General features: G+C 55.9%; 2 protein-coding genes across 2 annotated transcripts in view; both read left to right on the top strand.

Annotated features, from left to right (window-relative positions):
- The window catches only part of CFAP77 (cilia and flagella associated protein 77), a 61,749-nt gene extending 53,030 nt beyond the window's left edge, over positions 1-8,719 (top strand). Inside the window, exon 6 of the mRNA XM_027778042.2 lies at positions 8,528-8,719. Within this exon, the coding sequence (XP_027633843.2) occupies positions 8,528-8,596 (69 nt within the window). The 3' untranslated portion in view covers positions 8,597-8,719. The remainder of the gene's footprint in view (positions 1-8,527) is intronic.
- Positions 8,720-14,585: 5,866 nt separating this feature from the next.
- BARHL1 (BarH like homeobox 1) lies at positions 14,586-20,285 on the top strand. Its single transcript, XM_055793676.1, has 3 exons — positions 14,586-15,036; positions 18,235-18,457; positions 19,991-20,285. Exons 1-3 carry the CDS (start codon positions 14,586-14,588, stop codon positions 20,283-20,285), a joined length of 969 nt encoding a protein of 322 aa, XP_055649651.1.
- The last annotated feature ends 5,363 nt before the right edge of the window (positions 20,286-25,648 follow it).

Here is a 25,648-nt window from a genome sequence, read left to right as displayed (position 1 = left end):
GGTTTTGGGGTTGGGTTGTTTTTTTTGTTGGTTTTGGGTTTTTTTTTCCATACTGTTGATTTTTAACCACAGTTTAAAACAACAAAGCAGCCTTGTGACTTCCTGAAGCTAATTCACTTGTACAAGTTGGAGAGTTTCGACCAAGAAATGTGTTTTGCACCACCTTGATGTATTCCTCTTACGTCCTGTCTAAGACTGTCCGATTAGCATATGTCAGTAATCATTTATCCCCACTGCCTGTCAGCACAGAGCTGCTGCTGCAGCTAGTGTCAGGGAAAGAACATGACCGATTGCTGTTAAACAGATTGTGTAAGTCACACGAGATACTGGGGCAAGCCTCCTCTTTAGAGCTTCGCTCACCCCAGACCTTTCCATCACTATTCATTTTTCAGCCTGTGTTTTCCTTCATGCTTTCCCTTTTGTTTCATCCATGACTGGGTTGGGTTCCTCCCCCAGCCACAGCTCTCAACCCTCTGAGTCTTTTCTTGTTCCCTCTGCCTTCCTCCTTCCTCTCCTCTTCCCTTCCTTCCCAGGAGCAGCAGCCAGGGGAGGAGGGACCGCTTGTTTTGCACAGCCTCTGCAAATTTTCTGTAGTCCTCCTTTCTCATTACATTAACCTGGAAGGTTTGCCTTTCCCCAGCTGCAGATCTAACAGGTACAGCCCAGGTTAGATCTTTAATCAGGAAGTTCATTACTCAGTTTCAGTGCTTTGTTTCCTCCATGGACAAGTAAGTCCTCTTGAACATCTATAGCCCAGTTCAAAGCAGTAACAACCCAGAGAAAGCTGGTGATTCATAAAGACACTTGGTAGCCTCCAAATGGTGCTTTAACTATCTCTGGAAAGCTGGGATCTCCATAGGTGATGGTGGAAGAGTCTTAAAAGACAAACCGATGAACTCCCCCTTCACCCAAACCCAGGGACTCCAGGAGTCACCATCGATCCCTCCTTTACAAGGGTGACAATAGAGAGCAATGCTCCGAAGAGGTGAGGGAGCTCGTTCTTGTGTTTCTGTCCTCATGAAGCCTTTCCTGGGCTGTTCCATGGTGGTAGATAACTACTTTATGACTTTAAGACTCAATGGCCTGGGCAGGCCAGCCGTTAGCACTGACCACTGTAGGCAGTTCACCAAAACACTGTCTTTAACCCATGTAACGCCCTCACCCTACTGCACGAGAAGCAATATAAAAAGCAACCACAAAAAAATATCACTTTACAGAAAGCTTGTTAACAGGCTCCCATCTACATATTGTTTCCTACCAGCCATCAGTGACGTTGTCCTGCTCTGGGCATTACAGAAGATGCCTGTGACCTGGGAACAACTTCAGACTCTGGGCAACAGTATTCAGAGACTCCATGGCCCTGACCACAGCCCCACTTAGGACTATTTTCCCACATCACCTGAGGCTGCTGCAAGGTGCAGGGGTGTGACATGCCCTCGAGCCACTCATCCTTCTTGTCACTCAGTCACCCTGTCATCTGGCATGATGCCCTTCAGGCTGGCCTGCTGTGGGCAGAGCACCCATCTACTGAGATGGTTATAACCCAAAGCAGGGGGCAGCAGGAAGAGGAGAATTTTCTTCCTCTAGACCCATAAAAATCAATAAGGAGGATTTTTCTATTTCCATCCTGACCTCTGACAGAGAGCTGCAGAAACTGGGCATGGATGTCACTACTGGCTCTTAAACTGGACTTACCATTCAGTCCCTGTAAGACTGCGTCCTGGCACCATGCTAGAGCTTGTGGTGGAAGCATAAGACAAGAAAAAGGAGCTTTGCCCTCCCCGCTAATTGCCTCTGCTGCCTCCCTGCATTGCAAGGGCTGCATGACATTACATAGTCGTTCAGTCAGTAAAGTATAGACAAATTGACTATATTTTCATTTGGATTTAGCTTTCAGCACCACTGCTTTAGAATAATGGCCCACGCTATTAAGCTAACCGCGTGATTTACAGGCTCTCCTACACTGGGTGATCGCTCCCGCTCCACGTCTCGCTCTGGAGGACCGACCTGGTGGGTGGTCTCCTGGGCCCTCCAAACAGGTCGCAGGGAGCCAGTCGTGTCCTGATGGGCAGTTCATTAGGGAAAGTTGCTGAATTAGTGTATTTTGGTTTTTTGGTTTTTGTTTGTTTGGGTTTTTTTTACACAAAATTCAAACAGAAATTAACTCCTTACTCACCTCAGCAAGTGCCCTCCTCTTCCTCAGTCACCCCCCAAGGCAAACGGCCCCTGCCTTGCTCTGCCTGCAGTGACATGATTCCTGGGCTCAGGTTTTGCCACAGCTGGGACTGTGCACCAAGACTTCATTTACTTGTAGATGTGGGACTACATGCCCTAGGAACTGGACCTCAGGCACCCGGCATGGACATAGATAAATACTCCTGCCTGCCATGTTCACGGGATGTCCCCTGTCCCTGTGTCACTCATCACTAGTATCATGCTGGCTCAGGCAGAATGGCACCCCTCCTGGTGTCAACCAAACACTGGAAAGGATGTTGCTGCCAAAATACAGCATCCCCACAGCCTTGCCTGGGCCAGCCCAGGGTGAGGCTTCAGCTACCTCCATCTGAACATTTGATAGTCACAATCCAAACCGGTAAGTCAATGCTGGCCGCTCCACCATTTCCAGGGCTCTGCCAAGTCAGTCCAGAAGGATTCAGGTAGAGACACCTCATGCAGCAGTGATGTAGGGCAGAGCTCACCCGTGTGTCAAAACAGCTCCGTGCACCACATGTCACTGACACACACCAGCGTTTTTCCTTTGCTCGTTAGAGATTTCCAACTTCCACAGATTTTCAGGGTGGCTTTCCAGAGAGAATAGTCTTGTTTACTTGACCAAACAGGGGGAGGAAAGAAAATGCAGCAACTTTGGACACCACTTTTGTCAACATGCACTGCCTTCCCAAGCAGATGAAACACGCTGAGCTCGATGCGCGATATGAATAAGCGATAAGCAATTGACGAGCAAGTGTTCGGGTACCTTGGCAAAAGACTTAATTTGCAACCTGGCACAAAATCAAAGGCTCTGTCAACGGCTGAGCGGCTCTCCCGCATATGCCTTGCGTTACCTGGGAAAGCTCTGTCAGGTAAATTTCCACTGAAAGTAATTAGAGGAATCCCCACTGTATAAACTTTGCAGCAAAATTCTGGGCTCCAGAATTTGATTCTCACCAGGGATCCGATATCTGCTCACAGCCTGATCCTTCATCAGAATTAACAGTTGAGGTTTAACACATACACACAAAAATGTTCCGCATTTTTTTTTAATGCCTTACCTCTATTTTTGTCTAAAGAGCTGAACTGACAAGCACAGCTCATGTAATCTTGCAACTGGTGCCTTGTCAGAGAAGCCGTAGACTCTGCTTAAATAACCTAGGCTCGACAGGCACAGCGCCCAGTGGGCTGGCTTTTCAGCTATGGCATTTATCCTCCCTGGTTTAAGGGCAGCAAAACTTTGTGGAGCTGGAGTGCTTTAAAACTTGTCTCCTGGGGCCTAAACAGTGCTTAAAGAGTAAAGCAATGAGTTCAAGTGCTTTCTGTCGCCATGGTACCAGATCAAATGCCCCTTCAGCCCAAGTGATGTGAACTGGTGGGTCCCAGCCCCACAGTGACAACCCAAAGCAGCACCACTGGCCTCCAGCGATGACCTTGCCTACAACAGGCATCACGCAAAAAGAAACTGCAACACCCTGCAGAGTTGCAGATGGGCAGCAGAGACCCAGCTACCCTGAGCACAATCCCTGCACATCTCCACTGGCACCACAGCAGGGATGTCACCTCCCACACTGCAGTCATTCTGTCACTAAATGCAGGCTCCAGTCCCCGGTCATCATCACTCCATTTTCCCATAGATTTTGGAGGTTTTGTTGCTTTGTCTAATAGCTGAAGCTTCCAGCAATGCTATTGCTCAAATCACAGCAAAGCATTTCCACAGTCCGACCTTTCCCAGTATCCCTTTGCACATGCCCTGGACACTCAACCTTTCCATCACACCTTGATGTTGCCCTCTGCCACGCTCAACCCTTCCTCATGTGTCCCTCAAGGACATGATAGCCCATCATTCCTCTGCTGTTTTCATTGCTCTCCAAGATCTACTGATGGACACAAGAAAACACCTCCCCTCCCTGTGCAGCCTTACAGCCTGGGCCATCTCCAGGGCAGGCTCCATCTATATCCAAGCCCTGGTGTCCAAATGCAGCACAAGCAACTGCTGGCAACCAGTGCCCCTTGCTGTTATGGAGATATTCAGCCACGAAGAAGCAGATCTGGGGTGCTTGCAGTGAAGTTAAACCACACACACTGTGTCAGGTTACAGGTGAGCACCTACCATTGCTTTCAGTGCTGCCTGCTGTTTCATACACAGTTCCACAGAAGTTCTTTTTAAATGGACTTGGGGCTTCATTCACCAGCCTATTCTGCCTTCTGCAGAGATGCTATTTACCAAAAGAAATCTATGAGAAGTATAACTCTTGCCTGGCATGAAAAGGGTCAGGATTCAAATCTCAGAAACACACAGGGTTGGTGTGAAAGCTACCGGCTCCAGTCTGACCCCAGGACAGCTGCCAAGGGAGGTACGTACCAGGTTACAACTCCAGCGCCTTAATTCTCCTTTACTCATACTATTGCCCAGACCAGCTGACCAGTGGACTCCAGCAAACATCTGTGGCCCTTATTTTCAGGGGAAAAAAAAAAAAAAAAGAATCCCAAATCTCCACGGGACATTAAATACAGCAGCCAAAAATTGCTGAGCACTTTCTGAAACCCTCCTGGGGTTAAAGAGAACGAGGATCATTTAGGCCAGACTGCCTTGTCCTGCATTTCGCTATCGTTCTTAGGATTTGAAAGGTGGGGAGAGAAAAATCAACCTCATCCATTAAGGCAGTTAAGCACACTGCTGCCAGGAAGAGCCACAGTATTTGTAACCCTAATAATCCAACACACCCCTCCGAGCACAGCTCATCTTGGATGGAATAACGTCTGTTTTAAAAGTACCTGCCTCTCTCTAACTTGTCATGGCATTTGTTGACAACCCTATTGAAAGCCGCTCTCGGTGCGGCTGTGAAGGATCTTTCAGCACCTCTTTCTCTTTCCTAGACAGTTTTTGAAAGGGAGGGGAGGAAAAAAAAAAAAAGCCATCAATACAGGGGGAAAAAGGCATCAGCAGCCAACATCGGCTGATGAAGCGCCTCACCTGGGCCCCCAGCACACCGCCTCCAATTAAATCAAAATGGTTTGTTTTTAATGGTCTTTTACACTGACAAGTGGGCTATCATTCCAGGCCTAGAGAGCTGTCAGGGAGCCGAGGCAAATCCTCCGTTGATAATGCCCAATGCTTCCAATTAGGAGCCGAGGCCGCTCCTGGCGCACTAACGATTCCCCAGCCTCCCCCAAGGCCCCTTCGGCGCTGGCTGTTTCGTCTTCCCTCTTCCTCCACCGCAAATTACTGACACAAAACGGAGGCGCCCCGGTGCCTCCTCACCACGCCGGGCCCCGGCCCTGTTGGATTTAATGAGGCGATGGAAGTTTTTGCGGATCTTTCGCTAAATTCTTTTCTTGTTTGACAGCTGCTTGAGTGTTGACCTTATAAAAGATTTAGTGTTTCTCATTATTTTCTGTCAAGCTTTACAAGTGATAGCTTCACGGAAATCATTTGCATCTCGATGTGCGCGCGCGCAGGTTTTGTCTGGATAGGGATGCTCGGCACGGCGTGCGTCAGTGTGTACACCCTACCCCTCTCCATATTGTGCATTTTATTCCCTCCTCCCGCCCAAAAAAAAATTTACAAACATGGCACTGTTTTGTTTGGGGGAAAAAAAAAAAAAACAACGAACAAACAGGAGAGGACTTAAAAAGCCGAGGATTTGTTAGACTCCTGTAAATGAGGGAGGTTTTGAAAAAGGAATAGAGATTGGTTCCCTGTAAGGAGAGCTCAAGAAAGTGTTTTGTCACCCACTAAAAGGATTCGATCAAATGGATGATGGAAAAACTACACTGTCTAGGGGCGGCTTTGTTGTTTAAGTGCCAAATCGTACAAGGCTGGGAAGCTGCCTTTGAGCAGGCGGGCAGAGCCAGGCAGGGCTGGGAGAGGAACGGGTACCACCACATCACCCTGCAGCCAAGTGTGGATCCTCCCAGGGCAGAAGGAGAGCTTGGTGCTGCTTATTGCTTGTTTCAGCCTCTTCATGGCTTCTTTCTCGATGGCTCCTATAAATCATCACAAAATTTAATCCAGCTTTATTCATTAAAACTTTCCACCAGGAGCTCAGCTTACTGATCACCCGAGGGTGCTCACACTGCCCAGCAGCTATGGCACACACACCCCAGCACCCACCTCAACAAGCCCAAACACCACCAACAGCACCCATGAAACCGTGGTTGGTATCTGGGATGTGTGCTCTGCTGCTGCCAGGGCAGCTCTGCCCTCCCTGTACCAGCTCAGTCTTTCTGCATCTCACATGCCATTTATTAGTCCTCCCATCAACATACCAGCTTCTGCTCACACCACGCATGTTCTTTGTACTAATGCTCAACACGTGATTGTTTACAGTCCTCAGATGTAAAGCTTTATCATAAATGAGAAACCCAAATGAAAATAATCCCCAAATACATATTTAAGTTTTAGGAGTGATAAGGTTTTTCATTGCCCCTCTAATTCTTTGAGGCAGACACAGAGATTACAACATCCCAGCTGCAAGTGTCCTACAGGTTTTCGTTTGCCAATAACAAATGCAATGAAGAACAGCAAAACATTGTTTTTTTTCAGCTGAAAACCACCGCAGCTCCAGCATCCTGCAAGGAAAACCACAAACTAGGCATGCCTGTCCTGCTGCAGCCAATGCTCCAAATCCACGATTCAAACAAAACCCTGGCATAACAGCCCATAACCACATCAGAGTAACAGTAAAGATCATCAGCTGTCTCTAGAGGAAGTACCTTCAGGTTCATAATTTAAAATATGAATTAGAAGAATCAGAGATGAGTATTCATCACTGGTGTGGCCTTCTCAACACCAGCCTCTGTTATAACAAGACCTTTGACCCAAGGACACCCTTATCTTGACTCTAATTACTGGCCGTCATTATGAGAAGGTTTCTCATTTTTTAAAATAGCAGTTGTCCCCTGTCCTACACCTGGTGCTTCCCACTTACTCATGCTGAGGGCAGAAGCTGGCATCCCTCACAACTTTGTCAAGGCTCTGCTAATTTTAATTACTGCCAGTTGTGGCTCAGTGTGACATTTCTCACCTGAGAGCTTTGTACCAAGACAGGAATGAGTAAACGGCCTTTCCCTCCCCTGTGGCTTCAACCCAGTCCCAGGCAGAATTTTCCCTCTGCCCAGTTCCCAGCACTGGTGGGCAGGGAGCATGATGGGGGAGGCAGAGGCACATTCAAGAGCAGCAGCTCAGCTGTCCTTACCTGCAGGCACTGAATTTTTCTAACAATCCCAGCTCTGTGAGAAAAAACTCCTGCATCTTTAATGGGAGGTTGGAGTTGGCCCGGCTGGGGATCATCCCTGTCAGCTCCCAGGGGCTGCCCACCTACTTTAGCACCCTTGGTTCTGCCTTCCCCACCTTTCCCTCCCTGAGAGGGGTTATGTCACTGCTGCTGCATGTGAGAAAGCAAAAAACATCTAGAAACAGCCATCTGAAGTTAGGCACTCAAATGCATATTTAAGTACCTGAACACCTTCCTCCAGAGAGGGGGAATAGCTAAATATGCTTTGTTTGTCTTGATTAATGAGATCACTAGCAAGCTTTTCAGGGCAAAGACTGCTGTGTATTTTTACATATGCAAAACCTGACACATCCAGCCAGCCTGAGCAGGGTGGGGGGAGCGGGAAGCAGCACAGCACATCCACACAAGGCAGCTGTGTGAATCACACTGGGGCAGGTAAAGCCCACGGCCCCCTGTGGTAAACCCACTTTGTGCATGAAGACACCCGTGCTCCTCAGCACCCACCGTACAGGTCTGCTGCACCTGGCTGTCTGTAACCCCACGGCTCACCCCAAAGGGCCCCAGGACCTTCCTCCCCCAGGTGACTTCCCCTCTGTTTATTTGTCATGGGCATTTATTCACACACCCCCACACCTGGAAGGTGATTCCTGGGGAGAGGCTGCTTGTGTGTTTGTTGGGTAGGTCATGCAGGAGTCCCCAACCCCAACAGGGGCTTTCCTGAGAGCCCTGAGCCCACCCTGGCCCCTCAGGGACAGCACAGTCCTGTATTGTAGCAAACAAGTCATATTTGTTTCAGGGTCCACCCTAAGGCATGCCAGCATTTGAAAGCATCAGACAAGCAACATACTGTAGCAAGGCTATGAGATCTTGTTACTAGCGCAGAATAAGAACCTCCTGAAGTCAATCAGAAAACTAGTCCTCAGTTTTAAGTGTTTAACTTCAGCTGGAGCTGCTGTCTCCCAAACGGGCAAAACCCCTGTGCCAATCCGCAGTCTCTTCCCTGTTTGTGCTACAACCTATTTTCGCTGGCTGGCTGCTCGCTGTAACCAATCCTCTATCTGCTCCTTTCGTTATAGGTTGGGCCTCATCTCAGTACTTTTCCAGACCGTGACGCTCATAAAAAGGCGTCCAGTGCCTCCCATTGAGAGCTGCCTGCCAGATGTGATCCCCTTCCCCAGAGCACCCACACACCGAGGACCACAGCACTGTGCTGGGCACCACCGCCCTTAGACCCTGTGCCAGCCATAGGCTTTCTCTCCGGTTTTAAAAAGTTATGCTAAAGCAGATATAGCCAAATAAATCATAAACAATAGAGGAATGATTCTGTCTCAGCCTGCTCATTGCTTCGTGTCAGATGCACAACCACCTTACTCTGTCCAGTCACCACAATTCTCGTTGTGCTCAAGGTAACACCACGCACGCCGGGAGTGGGGCAGTGTGTGCACCAGCACAGCCCCAGAGGGAAGCAGAACAGTTTCCTTCACCGCCTGTTCTGAACAAATACATTAAACCCGGCCCTATCCCAGTTGATACCAAATCTGTAATACCTCATAACCCATCACTCCTTCTCATTTCTTTGCCAAACAGCTTCCCAGCACTGCCTGATTCAACAAAGCCCTCGCCGTGTGATGGCATCCAAACACCTGCTTTAAGCACGCTGCCAGACTGAGGCCCCACCACAGAGTGGTGCCTTCACCTGAGGACGGCTCCAGCCAGTTCCACACTCACCCTCAAACAGCTGCTGGTGCCCAGTGTCCCTCAGGGCTGAGCCTCTCAAGCAGTTGCTGAACAAACTCAAACTCCACCAACACCAACTCAGCATCACAGCACCCAAACCCCAGCTTGGTCACCAACAGGTGACAGCAGAGGCTCAGACAGGGACCAACACATTTAAAATCCATCTCCTCCCAACAGGGCATTGCACCTTAAGAAAATACCACATGGTAATAACTGTGATTAACTGTGCATCTCCAAGATTACTAGAGGAATAATTAATTACTCCTGCGTAGCCTGCTTCTCACATCTACTGTTATAGCTCAGATTGTACCAGATAATATTTAAGTCCAATGTTAACTCTCAATTTTCATATTCATCATGAGGTGTGCTCACCCCAGGCCCCTGCTCCAGGAGGTGACATCTGCTGTCCCAGGCAGCCCCAGCTCAGGTGGGGCCAGTAACAAGCACTGTAGAGGGGTGGGGGGTGCCCAGCATTTGTCCCACACACCAGCAGCCAAGGGACACAAAGAAGCCATGCTGAGCCCAGAGCTCACCCCCCACAACATTTCCAGCCAAACTTTTCAACCCAAACCTCAAGGAGCAAAATCCTTCATAACATTAAACTGCATTGCTCAGAAGTCAAGAACAAAGTAAACCGCAGGGGCAGCTTTTCTTACCCCTCTGAGGACAAGGAAGGCTCCACACTGGCTGCTCTGGCATTTCCCACATCCCCTCCTTGGGGGCAGCTGGTGCCTCAACCTGCCCTTTATATAAGGCAGCAGCTGTAGCAAACTCCACCCTGCCCACACCTGAGCGGAGGGAGGAAAGAAATCACCTGCTCCACACTGGGGAAACCCTGGTATGTGTTCCCTTTTCTTAGTAATAGGGAAATCCATAAATAAAACAGTAAATAAAACCCATCTGAAATAACTAGGAGGATAGCAGTAGGGTTTGCCATGCTGGCAGGGGTGGATTATAACCAGAGACCTTTCCCACCTCCCCAGGGAGGAGGAAGCCTGGCCTTAAACAACTTGTCTTGCTAAAAATGATGCTGTTTCCAAGTGTGTGAGGAGCCCAGGCGTGAGGTTTGCCCTGCTGCCTGGCAGGAGCCGTGTCCGGCTCTCGGTCCAGCCACAGCATCTGTGCCTGCCTGCGGCAACCGCTGCGGTCCTTGGGGGTGCACAGGGAAGGAAGGGGCTCCAGCGAGTCCTGCAGCGCTGGGAAGGGGCTGGCAAACACACGCCGGGTGAACCAAGGCCACATAGACCTGCTGATCCGGGACAGGTCCTGGAAGCCAGCAAAGAGACCAGGAGCCCAAAAGGCAAGAGTTCAACCTCGTTCAGGAGGAGCACTGCTCGGTGGGGTTCGTGGCCTGTCCCACTGACCCGCTGTGCCCCGCCGTCCCCGGGAAGGGTCGTGCCCCAGATGGCCCGAGTCTTCCCGCTTGGACAGGCTGGGCGGTGGGAGCAGGGGGCACCCACTGCCCCGGGGTGGGGAGCCCACCCTGCCTGGCCCGGCCCCCACCCGAGGTGCCACCGCGGCCACGCTCCCTGGGGGGCACAACCGAGCGGCGAGCCGTACCCCCCACCTCCGCTCCCCCTGCCCCGCCCGGCAGAGCCCCGGGCCGGGGTCCCGACCCCCGCGCAGTCCCGGCCGCCCGCCGCCGGAGGCTCCTTGTCCTGCAGTGACACCCACCGGTAAAGGGGGTTTTATCGCTGCTGCAGGTTCCCCGCAGCCAGGCCCTGCTCCTCCCCGTTACTGCGAACCTCCGGCGGACTGTCCCCCCCCTTTCTGCCGTTGACCCCCAGCCCAAGCCACCCCTGCCCTTCTCCTTCCCATGAAGATACATCAGTGTGGCTACCGGAGCATCCCACCGAAGCCTGTCGTTGCTGAGCATACCCCCCTGCACCTGCCTGGGCACAGCTTCTGAGCACCCAGCCTGGCTTCAGAGAGAAATCCAGAACAGCCGAGCCTCCGGGGATTTTCCTCCCTAAGCCCAACCCTTGCAGGACACTGGTCTGTCCTGTACCACCAGCAGATATTTCTAGACTAACTCTTGCTACAGTCATCACCGCAGCTCAGCATCCTGTGCCCCCCAACCCCTGGCCCAGCTGTGGAGGCATCCCCCAGCCCCATCAGGGCTCCCCACACACCCCAAGGCTCCCAGAACGCCTGGGACCAGCCCTGCCCCATGGCCCAGGGCCAAACCACACGGGCAACTGGTGCCAGCAGAGCCCAACCCTGTCCATCAGCAGCACCCGGTGAGGTGGGATGCACGGCAACTCTCAGAGCTGTCAGAGTCCTAGGGCCCACCCTGGGGTGCAACTGGGGCTGGTGAGGAGGTGATGGGAAATGCAACTGGCATCAGAGAGCTCCGAATCTAGTGCATGCCTGTGTGAACAGGAACAGTCTAGAAAATGGGCTTTAAGGGCAGAAGCACCCAGAGAAGGCAGTGTATGCCGCTCAGTGGTCTGCGCACAGGATTTCCTGCCTGTGCTGGGAGCCATAGACAAATCATTTGGACCCCACTTGTCCAGTGTCCAGTGATGGGGGGACACCATATATGGGCAGAATGGGGCACACTTCTGCCTTGGGGAGTCTAGTTCTGAAACAACTATATAACACATAATAATAATAATATGGATAATTCCTATTAATTAGTATCAGCCACACTGACATTAGAACATGAGTAGCCAGTGCATCTGTAGCTGCTGGACAGATGGACACGGACACACACACAATCTTGCACAGCGTCAGAGAGTGAGTCTAACTGGAAAATTTCTTGCAGTTGTTTGGGGGGAGGCACTTTATTCAAGAGAAGGAACTACTGCAGCAGAGCCACCAGCCCAAGCCTGTCCCTGCATGGCTGATCCAAATCCTGATTCCAAACCCACTTCCAGCCCTGCTCCCTCTTCTGGTCCCATTCCTGGTCCCAAACACAACCTCAGTGCTGGTCCTGATCCCAGTGCCAATCTCCATCCCAAACGGGGGTCTGTGGCTGGACAGGAAGGCTGTTGGAGCCCACGAGCCAACACAGTCACACTGCAATGAGCTGAGAAACCCCATCGGGGTCTCTGCCCCATCTCTCACTGGGACCAGTTCTTGCACATCTGTTGCTCTGGTCCAGCCCAAGGGACACTTGGCCCAGCCCCACCTGGGGAGGTGGATGCTGCAAAACCGACCCTCGGCAGCCCAGGACGCTCCAGCCTGGCCCCCAACGCCTCTGTGCTGGGAGGGAGCCCGGGCAGAGCAGCCGGACCCTTCGCCCAGGGACAGGGAACACAATCAGCCCCCAGCGCCGGGCGTGCGGCAACCCCGGGGGTGGGGGGCAGGCTGGGACCGGGGCCGCCGCTGATTTTGTGCCTGGGTTTATCCTCCTAGAAGGCTCTTTTGTTCCGCTGCCCCGATTCCAGGCGGCCCCGAGCTTGCAGGGCCGAGGGCAGGAGGTGCTGGGGGCCCTGCCTGCGCCGCTGCCCGACAGCTGGCAGCCGGGCTCCCGGGGGAGGCTCTCCCCTCGCTGATCGCCTCCAAGCTGCCGGCCAAGGGCGGCTTTGGAAGAGGGACAAGATGCAGCTGCCTGGCCGGGAAGGTGGGGAACAGAGGAAATCGAGTATTTGAGAAATAATCAGCGACAGCGCTTTAAAGTGGCGCAGCTTCACGCACCCGGGTGCGGACATTTTGCTCAGCTCCGAGGCGAAGGGTCTGCCCCCAGGAAAAGCCCCTAAAATAAACCCTCGAGGAGGCAGGAGCCAGTCTGCCCGGGAGGAAGGTGGGAGTCCTGCGGGAGCCGGTCCCTCTCCAGCCTGGGAGATCAACAGCAGCAACCCCCGCCCCCCGCCCCCCCGCGACGGGGCGGGAGGGAGGAAACTTGGTGTCTTGGGGAGGAACGGGTAGGGGAGCGGGCAGGGCGGGCAGCCCAGGCTGGGGCCATCGGGGGTTTATCTCAAACGGGATTGACGGCAGGAAAAGTCCGCCCGGAGCGCGGGCCTTTCCCAGTTGCACCAGTCATACCGGCGCTGGGCGCTGGGCGAGCGGGAGGAGCGGCCCCGGGGCCGCCGCGCCGGGCGGGAGGCGATGCCCGGTCCCCGCCGCTCCGGCAGCGGCTGCTCTAGAGGGGGGGGCTGCCCGGTGGCCCCGCGGCTGCTTGCGCTGAAGGACCCCCCTGCCGGGCCCCCGCCGGTTGCGAGGGGATTCAACGAAATTCGCAGCTCCGAGGCTCACCTCGGGCTCGGAGCAACCGCCTCCGCGCTGGAGCTTTGGGGAGGGTTTCGGTGCTTTTCTTTTTCTTTTTCTCTTTTTCTTTTCTTTTTGTCTTCTTTTTTTCCTTTTCCTTTTTTTTTTTTTTTTTTCTTTTATTTATTTTAACGTCCAGCAAAACTTTCCCTGCTTGGGAGGGACCAGCAGATCGGCTAATTGCGGTGGGAGGCGAGCAGAAAGCAGCAACCCCTCGACAACCCCCCCGCCCCCCCCCCGGCTAATCATCCCATTACGAGCCCCATCAGCGGGATAATGACAGCAAAAGAGGGCGGAAACCGCCCGGAAAGCGCGGGGATCCGGGCGGCAATTAATTCCCGTTAATCAAGCTGCAAGGTGTCGCCGCCGGGGAGTGACATCCCCCAAACCGCCTGGCGGCCAATGGGCGCGTTCACACGGAGGGGGGGTGCCGGGGTCCCCGAGCCGGAGTGGCACAAGTTCATTTTCTCCCCCCATCCCCCCCCCCGGCCCCCCCGCGGGGAGGGCGCGCCGCTCCCGCCGCTGTCCGAGGTGCTGAAGGCGCCGGCGGCTCCGGAGCGGCCGCGGGTCCCCGCCGGGCGCTGTCCGAGGTGCTGGCGGGGAAGGGGGGCGCCGTGGCGGCCCGACGGCTGGCCACCCCCTCCGCCCTCCCCTCGCCCTTCCCCATTGATTTCTGGATCATTAAGCGGTTAAGGCGCTGCGAAGCCTCACTATCGATCGCTGCCTCCCCACCTCCGGCTGGGAGCCCCCGGGCTGCCCCCCAGCCCCGCGCCGCCGCCGCTCCGGGCAAGGGTGGGGTGGCCGGGAAAGGCGCCGGGACCCCGGGTGAGGTTGGGGTCCGTCCCCCCTCACCCCACCCCCTTGGCGGCCAAAGTTTGACTCTGCCTCCCTCTTCCCCCCCTCTTCTGTCTGTCTGTCTGTGAGTGCAGCTGGGCGCGATGCTGAAGACGGAGCAGACCTGGATCTAACGCGCAGCGCCTCGGAGAGCCTTGCAGCAATTGTTGCCCGGATCCCAGGCTGAACTTTGCTCTTTTTTTTTTTTTTCCTTTTTACCTTTTTTTCCCCTCTTTTTTCTTTTCTTCTTTTTTTTTTCCCCTCCTGTTATTGTTAATTATCATTATCAAACCGCTTCTGCCGCGCCCTCCCCGCCAATGCCCGTGTGAGCGCCGGCACCTCGCGGGGGCCATGGAGGGCTCCACCGGGTTTGGGATCGACTCTATCCTCTCCCACCGAGCCGGCAGTCCGGCCGTGCCTAAAGGGGACCCGCTGGCTGGCGACGGCCGGTCCCCGCTGGAGCTGAGCCCCCGCTCGGAGGGCAGCAGCGGGTGCCCCTCGCCCCGCTCACCGGGCCGCGAGTGCCTGGAGGCGGCGGGGCCGCGGCCGGGCCTGGATGCGCACCTCCAGCCGGGGCAGGTCTCGGCTCCCTCCCAGTCGCGGACCGTCACCTCCTCCTTCCTCATCAGAGACATCCTGGCCGACTGCAAGCCCCTGGCCGCCTGCGCCCCTTACTCCAGCACCAATGGACCTCACGGCGGGCAGGAGCCGGCGGGCAGGATCCCCACCAAGCCTGGCGAGGACTTTAGGGAGAAAATGGAAAAAAACACCAGCAGCTCCTCCTCGGACTCGGAGTACAAAGGTAAGAGCCGCTCCTCCGTTGGGCTTTGCAGGGCGGCCTGGACCCAAAGACTCCGGCGGCCCCGAGGCTCCCGCTGCGCCGGGAGCTCGCTGCGGGGCCGGCTGCGGCGCGCCCCGCTGATGCGGGGGGTCGCCGCACCGGTCGCCCCCGAAATGACCGCGAGGTCGGCACCAACTTGGGAAAACTTGGGGGTTCGGTGGGGCTCGGCCCGGTGGAAGGGCTTGAGGCGATCGGCGCTTCGCCAAACGCGCCCGGGGGATGCGCCGGGCTGTTTTCCGCCGGGAAGATGCGACTGTTTCGTTCCTACCCGCGGGGAAAGGGGAGAGAAGAACCGGAGGCGGATTTCTGCCTGTGAGGGGGAAAAAAAAAAAAAAAGGAAAGAAAGAAAACAATAATAAAATAACCACGGTTTTGTTTGCCGGGTATTTCCCCTGCTCCGGGGAGAAACGAAAAAGAAAGTCGGCGGAGTTGGACTGGATTTGTATTATTTCTATTATTATTTTGGGGATGGTTTAAAAACGAGGACGGCAGAGAGGGAGCCCGAGCCGCATCCACGGCGCCGGCGGGCCGTGGGGCTGGATGCGGGGGCTTCGGCCTCCCGGGCCCCTTGCCGCCCTTTCCCGGCCTCCTCCGACGGCAGCCGGGGTGGGGGGAGGCACGGGAACAGCACAGGGGGGTTGGGGTCCGTCCTAGCGCCCCCGGAGCAGTTTATCCCGGGTGCCTTCGCCCATCCCGCCCCATCACCCCTGCAAAAACTTTCACCCTGGAAAATTGTTTTGCCGGGTGTTTGGGAGGGGAAGGCGATGGTAGCCAGCTGGGGCGAGAAAGGGGCACCTTGCGGGGCCGCTGGATTTTGGGGGGGCTGGCAGGAAAGGAAGAACCGGGCCGAGCCCCGTCCCGATTGCAAACACAGCCTCAGCCCGCCCGGAGCCACCGCGTGAAAACCGGTTCATGGAGGAAAAAACATTCACCCGAATGAGCTCCGAAGGCGGCGGGAGGCTCCGGGCGTCGCGGGGGATTTTCGTTCTGAACGAAGGACGGAGCCCGGGGCCGGGGCCGGCGCTGGAAGCGACCCCGGAGGAAGGTGGCATCGCCCCCCGGTGCCGCAGGGCCGGGCCGGGGAACAGCCGCGATTCCCACCTCGGCGTTTTGTTTTCGCCTCCTACATCCTCCCACCGAATTCCTTCAGCTTTCCTCCCCTTCCCCCAAACCGCCGAGAAGCGATGGCAGCGAGGGAGGAGGCGAAGAAACGCTGGTTCTCCGCAACCCCCCGAGCCGGCCAAGCCCGGGCTGGGGGCGCCGCTTTTTTTGGGGGGGGAGGGGGCCGCTTTCCAGCCGCGCTCGGCTCCTCTCCTGCCCCTGCGACGGGGCAGCCCCGGGAAAAACGCTGCTTAAATGTGGGAAAAAACATCCCTTAAATATTGGGGGAAACACAGCTTAAATCGGGGGGGAAACACAGCTTAAATCGGGGGGGAGAACACAGCCTATAACGGGGGGAGAACACAGTTTAAATGGGGGAAAAACACAGCTTACATGGAGAGGAAACTACATCTTAATGAGGGTAAAACCGCCGCTCCGGCGGGGAGGCGGGGAAGGTCCCCGCTCCCACCTCGATCCCTTTTTGCTGCTTTGGAAACAGCCTTTCCTGGGGTAAAACGCCCCCGATTTACCCCGCAAAGGGGCTGCGGGGCCGGGCCTGACCCGCAGTGGCAGGATTTGGCCCATGCCAAAATGCCGAAAAATCCGTAATATATATATTTTTATAATTTTTTCCCTTTTTTTTGTTATTTTGTTTGTTTGTTTGTTTAAGCTAGGACTGGCGGGGCAGAGGCCGTGGAAGCCGCCGAGCGCAGCCCTTTGGCGAGCAGGAACTTTTGAGGCGGCCGGGGGTCGGCGGGGATTTGCCTTCCCCGGGGTGCGGGGGCCCGGGGGCCGCTCCCCTCTGCGCAAAACTCTGCGCAAACTTTCGGGCCTTTCCCGGGAAGGAGCGGGCCCGGGACCCCCGGGTTACCCCCGCCCGGCCTGGTCCGGATCCGGCCCCTTCCCGGAAATTCCCGGGAAGCGGAGCCGGGTCTCCGTGCTCCGGGCTCGGTCTCTGCCGCCGTTTCTGGTTGAAGGGTTTCGCTCCCCGGTGGCTCAATTAACCGGATTATTGTCTTCCTACAGAGAGAAATCAGCTCGCGCTCGGCTCCAGCCCTGTCCCTGCAACCCCCGCCACCCGCAAATTTAACATAAACCCCCGGAAAAAAAAAAAACAAAAAACAAAAAACAAAAAACAAAAAGCCAAATATCACACCACCAACCAAAACAACAAAATCCGCCGGTTTGTATAAACCGAGCCTTTTTGCCACCTAATCTCCTTCAGGAGGGTGGGGAAGGCGAGCACAAACAGGGATTTGTTTTTTCCCCCTTTTCTATTTTCTGCTCGGAATTTTTCCCATTTCCTACTAATGTTTCGAGGCGTAAATTCCCGCGTCGTTCCGCCGGTGCGTACGTACCGGCCGCGGTAACGACGCGCCGCCAGCCCGTCACATTCGGCAATTTTTAATATAAAACCCGGCGGGGGCAGGGGCTTGCGGAGCCCCTTCCTCAGTATTTCGTTGGGCGCCCAGAAGAAGGGAGGTTTGCTCCGTGCCCCGGCAGCATCCCGGGAGGATGGAGGCTGCTCCGCGGGGAGGGAGAAGCAGCATCTCCCCGGTAACTGCCTTCCCCAAAAATGGGGGCTCCCAATTGTCATTTGGGATTGGTTTTGGTTTAAGTTGAAAAAAGAAAAAAAGAGATGGAGAAAGGAAAGAAAAAAAAAAATATCCCAGCATCGAGAAAGGTGTTGGGTTTTGAGGAATAAACCCGGAGCAGGGTCCTGCCCCGGGAGAAATGAGGGGCGAAGGACATGGGGGGGGTCTGGGCAGGAGCGCGGCGGGGCCGGGCCGGGGGTCTCTGCAGCACACCCCCCCGCCCCGCTCCCAGGGCCCCTGGAAAGGGGAAGGGTCGGGCCCGGCTCGGGGCCCCCTCGATCCCCCATGGGCAGCCGAGATTAAAATTTAGGGGGCTGCAGAGCAAATGTACCGTGAGCCCCGCTCGGTACCTGAGCCCGTCTGCTCCGGCTTCTTGCTGCGGTGGGGGTCCCCCCCTCTTCGGAGGGGTATCCCCCTTCCCTCCCTGCCCTGACACGGCCTCTCTTCCTCCCTCTCGGCTCAGTGAAAGAAGAAGGGGACCGAGAGATCTCCAGTTCCCGGGACAGCCCCCCAGTGCGGCTGAAAAAGCCGCGCAAAGCCCGCACCGCCTTCACCGACCATCAGCTGGCCCAGCTGGAGCGCAGCTTCGAGAGGCAGAAATACCTGAGCGTGCAGGACAGGATGGAGCTGGCCGCCTCCCTCAACCTCACCGACACGCAGGTGAAAACGTGGTACCAGAACAGAAGGTAAAAAAGCACCCTTCCCTCCTGGCCACAGCACCGGGGTCCCATCCTGCCCCCTCCCCGGCCCCGCACCCCCCAAACCGCGCAGGGTATTTGCACCCCGCAACCACCGCGTCCCTCCGGGCACCAAGAGAGCTGCGGTCCCGTGTCTTACCCCACCCCCGGGCCTTTTACCCCAAAGTGAGGGGGAGAAAAGTGATGCCGAGGCCGGGCAGGTCTGGGGCGGGGGGTGCAATCCGTACCCCCAGCCCCGGCAAGGCGGGGAGGCAGAACCGGGCTTCCAGCTAAACACAACAGCATAACACATCGGCCCATTAATAATAGATACCAATTACTGCTTTGGGCATCAATAATTAACGCCCCTTACAGTAATTACACAATTATTATTATGATGAATAATTTACTGGTGGAAATAGGTTTAGCGCTTTAGCGACAAATCTGTAAAAAGGCTGGAGACATGTGACGGCTTCAGTGGATTTATCCGGACACCCCCGCCGGCGCTTCCCCAGCCCCCACCCCCATTGCCACCGCCACCAAACGAGGGACCCCCGGACGCAGCGCCCTAGACCCCCGCCCCGGTCTTAACCTTCCCTCCCATTTCCCGTCCCGCTCCTCCACCCGCAAAGATCCGCGACTTATCAACGCGTCGGGGGGTTGGGGGAGTTTAGGGGTGCTGGGGGTGGGCGCTCATACTCCCCAATCCCTCCGGCAAGGACATGCCGGAGCCGAGGCGGCCCCCCAAGCCCCCTCCCCAGCCGCCTTCCCCGCCGGCGGCCCCGACGTGGGCGAGGTCCCGGGGCTTCCCCGTGAGATCCAGCACACACACATATATATGCCCACATACCTATAGGTACGTATATGTGCATATATATAAAAATATACAGGCATATATATCTATACACACACATATATATATGCCGCAAACGAATGCCCCGGGACGCCGCCCCACGCGTGTGTCCCCGCCGGACTCCCGCAGCGGCCCGAGCGCCCTCGGCCCGGGGGGGATCCCGGAGCCCCGGCTCAGCAGCGGGGCTGCGGGGCAGAGCGGGGATCCCCCGGGTCACCCACCAGGTGCCACATGCTGTTCGGCATTTGCAATCTGGAACTGACACACCAGGAAGGGACTGGAACTGGTCGCGATTTATATCGCGGGGATCGCCACCCCGACAGGATCCCAGCCGGGCTGCGGCTCCGGTGCCTCCGGCGATGCTCCCTGGGCGCTCACGCCGGGCTGCCGCGGCGGGGACAGCAGGGAGAGACCCCCCCCTCCTCGTTCCGTTAACGAGGCCTGCGTTCCTCCGCGCTGGACTGATCCCACTCTACCCCACCCGATCCCACCCCACCCCACCCGACCCGATCCCACCCCATCCCCGCCGTACAGACGGGCCTGCCCCCGGGAGCCAGCGGCGGGGAGCGCGGATGCGCAAGCAGCGCAGCGCCCGGGGAAAGGGGGCGCGCAAAGGGTAAAAGGCCTCGGGAGCGGCTCTTGGAGCATCCCCCCCTCCCTGACCCCCTCTCTCGATTTGTCCCCCCCAGGACCAAGTGGAAAAGGCAGACGGCGGTGGGCCTGGAGCTGCTGGCCGAGGCGGGCAACTACTCAGCGCTCCAGAGGATGTTCCCCTCGCCCTACTTCTACCCGCAGAGTTTGGTCTCCAACCTGGACCCCGGCGCCGCGCTGTACCTGTACCGCGGCCCCAGCGCGCCGCCCCCCGCCCTCCAGAGACCCCTGGTGCCCCGCATCCTCATCCACGGACTGCAGGGCGGCAGCGAGCCCCCCCCGCCCCTGCCCCCGCTGCCCGGCGTCCTGCCCCGGGCCGCGCAGCCCCGGTGAGCCCCGGGCAGCCCCACTGGGCCGCGGGGGCTGGGGGGGGGGGCACACCCCCTTGGGGCCGCGTGCAAGTGACAGACTCCCGCTCATCCCCAAATATATATATATATATATATATATAAATGAGACCTCCCCCCACCTCCTTTTTTTAAATATATATAAAGAATGCAAGAAGCAAGGGCGGGTTCGGCAGGACGGACAGCCGGAGGGCTGCCCCCCCCCCCCCCCCCCGCGGGGCACCCGCCGCTTTAAACCCCCCTTGTGCCCCCGAAGGGCAGCGGGGCCGCTGCGGGACACCGCCCCCTCCAAGCCTGGGACGGGGCCGGGAGCACGGGCAGGAGCCGGCTGCTCCAGGGGGGGCTTTGCCTTTCCGCCTCCTCCCCAGGAACTGCCGGGGGGGCCGAACCACCCCGCCACGGACGGCTGCGGAGAGCCCCCTCCCCGCCATCCCGGGGCACCGGCTCCGCCGCCGGGAAAGACCTGGGGTGGGGGGGGAGTTTGGGGAGGGGGGGGTCTCCGCCCGCCGCAGCAAGACTCTGGGACGTCCGTAACTACTAAAAAAAAAAAAAACCCAAACAAAAAAAGGGGGAAAAAAAAGCGGCGAAATGTAAATACGGTGCGCAAAGTGTATATGAATTATTTATTTGTGAACCCTGAGGGCGTATTTGTGTAAGTGATTCTTGTCAGTCTGTATCCCGAGGCCGGCCCGGCCGGGGCGGGGGGCGCGGGGGGGTCAGCTCCCCCCTTTTTTAAATGTGGAAATAAAACTTCTTTACAAACAAACGGGTCTCGCCTCCGCCGGCCCTTTCTTCCCCCACCCCCCATCCCTTCCCCCCCCGGCTTGTTTGCTCTGGCGCCGCCGAGGGAAAGGGAAAAAAGCAAAGTTTTCCCAGCTTCCCACCTCCCACGGCGGGAAGACCCCCCCTCCCCGGGGCTGCCCCCCCCCCAGTGCCGGCATGCGGGGCCGGCCGCTCCGCCGCGGGGCTGAGGGCGACGGGGGGGGGGGGGGGCGCACCGGGGCGCGGGGCTAGCCGCGGCATTGGTGAATTAATAACGCTAATCTTAAGTGTATAATTGCCTAAGTGCTTTAAATGATCGCTTTGGAAAATGGATTGTTTCCACCCTTTAAAAGTGTCGCTCAGCTGGCCGCGGCCAGCGAGCCCGGCAGCTGGTCCCCGGGACAGCCGGGCAGCGCCTCGCCGGCTCGGGGAGCCGACAGATGGGCTGCGGGCTCCCCCCGGCCCCCCGCTCCCCCCCCGGCCCTTCGCAGCCGGCGGGCCCGGCTGTCTGCGGGGCCACCCCCCGCCCCGGCATCCCCCGCCCGGCCCTGCAGATCCCCCCCCCTCCCGCGGCTGCCCTGGCCCAGCCCAGCCCGATGCCCCCGGGCCGGGGGGGCTCTGCCCCGGCCCCCCCCCGGCCCCGCGGGGAGGGTTATTGTCGGCTCGGGCAAATGCGCAGCCACGCCTGGGGGCGAGACCCCCCGGCTTTGTGGGGCCGGCTCGTCCTTTGCATGTGAATGGGGGAGTTTGGTAAATCCCCCCGCTCGGCTGGGGCGAGGAGGAGGAGGAGGAGGAAGGGAGGTCGCTCCCAGCTCGGGGTTAATGAAGTGGGAAAGGAGTCTTTCAGAGAGGCCTGCAAACAACCCCCCTCCCCGGGCAACAAACCCCCGGCCCAAATCCTACATGGATTGACTTAAACCCAGGGGATAAGTGCTTTAAATTAATCTCATTGAATAAGAATGAGGCCAAACAAAACTCTTTAAAATCATATTAAAAATCTATCAAAGGACAACTTGCAGTGGGTGTGCTTTTCATTTTGTGAGCGCAAAGGCAGGGAGCGTACAGCAACCTTCCTCCCATTTACACAGCAGGAATGTGAATCAAAGACATTCTCTAATATTTAATTGTCCTTGTAGCCATAGCAGATTCCTCCTCTTCCGTTAATGAAGTACAAGGCTTCGTTACACGTTTGTAATTGCAATATTTAAATTTGCCATTTCACATCTGGAAGAAGCTGGAAACTCTCCTGTAACAGCAGGTCTGAGCCAGCACCGTAACACTGTGACAGGGGCTGGTTTGTGTCAGGATGGTGGGAGAAAGTGGGGCAGCCCCCCAAGGAAGTCGGGAAGGGGGAACGGCCGCGGGGTCTGCCTGGGAGGGAAGGAGACTGGGGGGGAACCGAAGGCCGGAGCCGTCTCCTCCAGGGACATCTCGTAGCAGAGGCAAGCAAGGCGAGCTTCAAAATAAATCATTTTAGGGAAGACACCACACGCTGGGGGCTCTTGTCAGAGAGCACCGCACTCACCACAGCAACAGCATCTCGTGCGGGAGGGTCTCGGCAGCCCCCAAAGGCACCAAAGGACCAGCTGTGCCTCCAGCCTGAGTGCAGGGGCCGAGACGGGTCCCCGCTACCACAGAACCCACCAGCACCAGTCCCGCACCTCCTGCAGCCCCTGGCCCAGCTGGAAATTCATTTCCAGAGGCTGATGCCAGGCGGGCACGATCCCTGTGAGTCCTCAGGGGTGGGACAGGCTGTGCTGGGATGCAATTCCATGCAGCAGTAAAAATGGCACGGTTGACAAGGAGCACCACTCCCATTGAGGGAACTTTTAGAGGGAACTTTTTTTTACTGCACCAGTTCTGCTCCACCGATTTCTCCCTGGGGTACAGACTCCAACAGACAGGCTGCTGGGGGTCAGTTTGTGTCAGCTCCAGGCTCTGGATCCAAGACACAAACCAGTCAGTGCAGTGGGTTTGCCAGGACTGAACACAATCCTGGCTCTCAAACCCCTTCTGGGCTTCCACCCAGCTCCAGGGCCATCCTCCTCCCCTCCCGACACAGCGTTAACCAGGACCACCACCCCTGGAACAAAGAACAAAAGCTGCTCTGCTGAACATGCCAACACACACAAACTCAATCAAATCAGCAGAATTGTTTCCAGCCAGGATACTTCACAGTTTCATCTGAACACCAAACAAAACCATGCCAGAATAGAAAGCCCAGAACCATCCATGCTTTTCCCGCTCTCTCCCCAGACTTATATTAAAAAACAAGTTGCTGTAGACAGGGAAGTTCTGCCACTTTCCACCCTGCTCAGTTATGGGTGCTGCTCAGCTGTGGGGTACCCGTGCCAAGGTGTCATGTGTGTCACTGAGACACTGAAAGTGCCTGTTCAACCATGACCCTTGTCCCAAGGTGACTCCTTGCTTTTTCCTATTCCTGAAGTGCAAACTCCAGATGTTCCAGCTGCAGAGGAGAGGAGGATGTGGGCTCCCACCACTGGCAAAGGACACAGAGCCAGAAGAGAGCTGAGAAAAGGCACAAGAGCATCTCCAGGGAGAGGCAGGACTTGTGTGCGAGAGCAGAGGAGCAGCACGGGAAGCAAACCCAGACGAGCTCAGGTCTGACTCGCAGGCAGCTTTAGACAAAAGCTCCCAAGTGCTGTCACTTCCCAACCAAACAGCAACTCCAAGCTGAAGGGCAGCAGGGCCCCTGCCATGCACCGTAAGACAAGATCGCAAACCTGGCCCAAGCCAGCACCGGCGCAGTCAGGTGGAGCTGCAGGTGCACCAGGTGACACCCAGAGCCCATCTCCCCACCCTTCCCGGCGGCGCAGGCAGCCCCCCCCCCTCAGCCAAGCCCCCTGCCACACACCCCACGTACCTCCGAGCAAGGGGACAAATCCATGGTGCTCCACGCCAGGGCTGTGCCAAGGGAACCCACCAGCTCCTGCACCATTTGCGTCCTCTGAGCACCCAGGAGCCTCGGCACCACCAACACCCTGCTCCTGCTGCAGCTCCTCGGCCACCCCTGCTCCACCACCAGTACCACACCTGCCCTGCCTGGGTGAAAAGGTGTTTTGAGTTGAGTACAAATTAACTCCAAAGGTACCAGGTCCTTCCCGAACTGAGATGCAAGGGGATAAAGCCAGCTCAGAGCCGAGCTACAGCTGCCAAAGTGTAAATAAAGGCAGAATCTGGTTCCTGCTAAAGCAGCTACAATTCAAACACACTTTGCACATATGCCTTCAAGTTTATTAAGAGCACACTGTTTAGCTTCAGGTGTGTGTGCGTTTCTTTTAACACTTTCTTGTTTAGCAATCTCCTCCTTTTCCCTAATCGCACAAGTAATCCAGCAGTATCTGCTAAAAGAGGGCAAAGCCAAAAGAAAAAGCCGTTACTTTTTTTTTTTTTTAAATCGTATTATTCATCATAACCTTTTGTAACGTCACGTGCCCAGTTAATACAGACGGCACTGAGATTTCCTGGTGTCTCTCACCGATGCACTGTTAGCGTTTATTCCTACTATTATGAATTTGCCAATAGTCCCTATTAATTCACACATGACAGCTACCCAGGGGAAGGTCATATATTTTCCCCTCACGCACAAGATCAGCTCTTCCCAAACTTGCACTCCCTGCATCACTCTCCCTGAGTCATTTTCATCCTCGGGGGTTTCTTTTCTGTTTCAGTTGACATTTGCCTTAAACCTGATTGCGCTTTGGAACAATACTCATAACAAAATCAAATGGGCTTTGTTATTATTTTATCTTAGTCTAATAAACACTGGTAACTTCAGACTCCCTGCAAAAACATGGTTAATTTCATACTGGAGCCTTTTTAGCAACTTTCTGAAGCATTCAAAAAAAGTATTGCAGTAAAATCAGTGTGTTTGGTAATTGCCTGGGAGGAAAAAAAAGTATCTTGGTTCTCAAAAGTTAACGTTCACTTCAGAAATCAAATACTTTTGGGCTGATTGCTTCCCTCCTACAGTCCTTAGTATGACTCACTATAGCCCCAAGTAAGTGCCCTCAATTCCGTATTCACAAAGCAGGCACCATTTTCATCTGGTTATACTCCTTTTTCAGTACTTTTTCCCTGCTGGCACCTGAAATTGCCACTGGATTTGAGCGCTTTCTGGTCCTGCGTTAAGCAACATGCCTGGCTCAGGTCACAGGTGGGCTGCTCTTCCTCCTCCCTTTCCTTGAGGAAAACACAGGTAGCTGGAAGTTGGGTTTTGGCAGAGTTTTGCATGGTTTTGAAACGTGTACTGCTTGGCACTTGTGTTACAGGAGGTGCCGGCAGAAGCATAGGGAGGACGACAGGGAGAGGAGGTGGGTGCTCACCCGTAGGTGCTGGAAGAGTTTGTAAATCTCCTGCACACTGGGGGAGCCCCCGGCCTGCCCCACGCAGCCCCCATGCCTCACCAGTTCAAAGGGGAGTTTTGCCAAGGACTTCACCAGAGCTCAGGTTCCATTTCACATGCTGGGCAATGGCGAACTGCATCTTTTCCTCAGCAGTCCCAATTCTCTGATAAGCAAGAACAAGAAAAAAGGCAAATGGGAAAAGCAAGAAGCCAAATCCATT

The sequence above is a fragment of the Falco peregrinus genome, chromosome 1, assembly GCF_023634155.1.
Source record: "Falco peregrinus isolate bFalPer1 chromosome 1, bFalPer1.pri, whole genome shotgun sequence".
NCBI classification, from domain to species: Eukaryota; Metazoa; Chordata; class Aves; order Falconiformes; family Falconidae; genus Falco; species Falco peregrinus.
The sequence above is the reverse complement of the archived record's forward strand: the minus strand, read 5'-3'. Positions and strand labels throughout refer to the sequence as shown.

Coding starts and splice junctions, on each gene's coding strand:
- BARHL1 (XM_055793676.1), top strand. CDS start 14,586: ATGGAGGGCTCCACCGGGTTTGGGATCGACTCTATCCTCTCCCACCGA. Junction 15,037..18,234: donor CTCGGACTCGGAGTACAAAG/GTAAGAGCCGCT, acceptor CTCTCGGCTCAG/TGAAAGAAGAAGGGGACCGA. Junction 18,458..19,990: donor ACGTGGTACCAGAACAGAAG/GTAAAAAAGCAC, acceptor TGTCCCCCCCAG/GACCAAGTGGAAAAGGCAGA.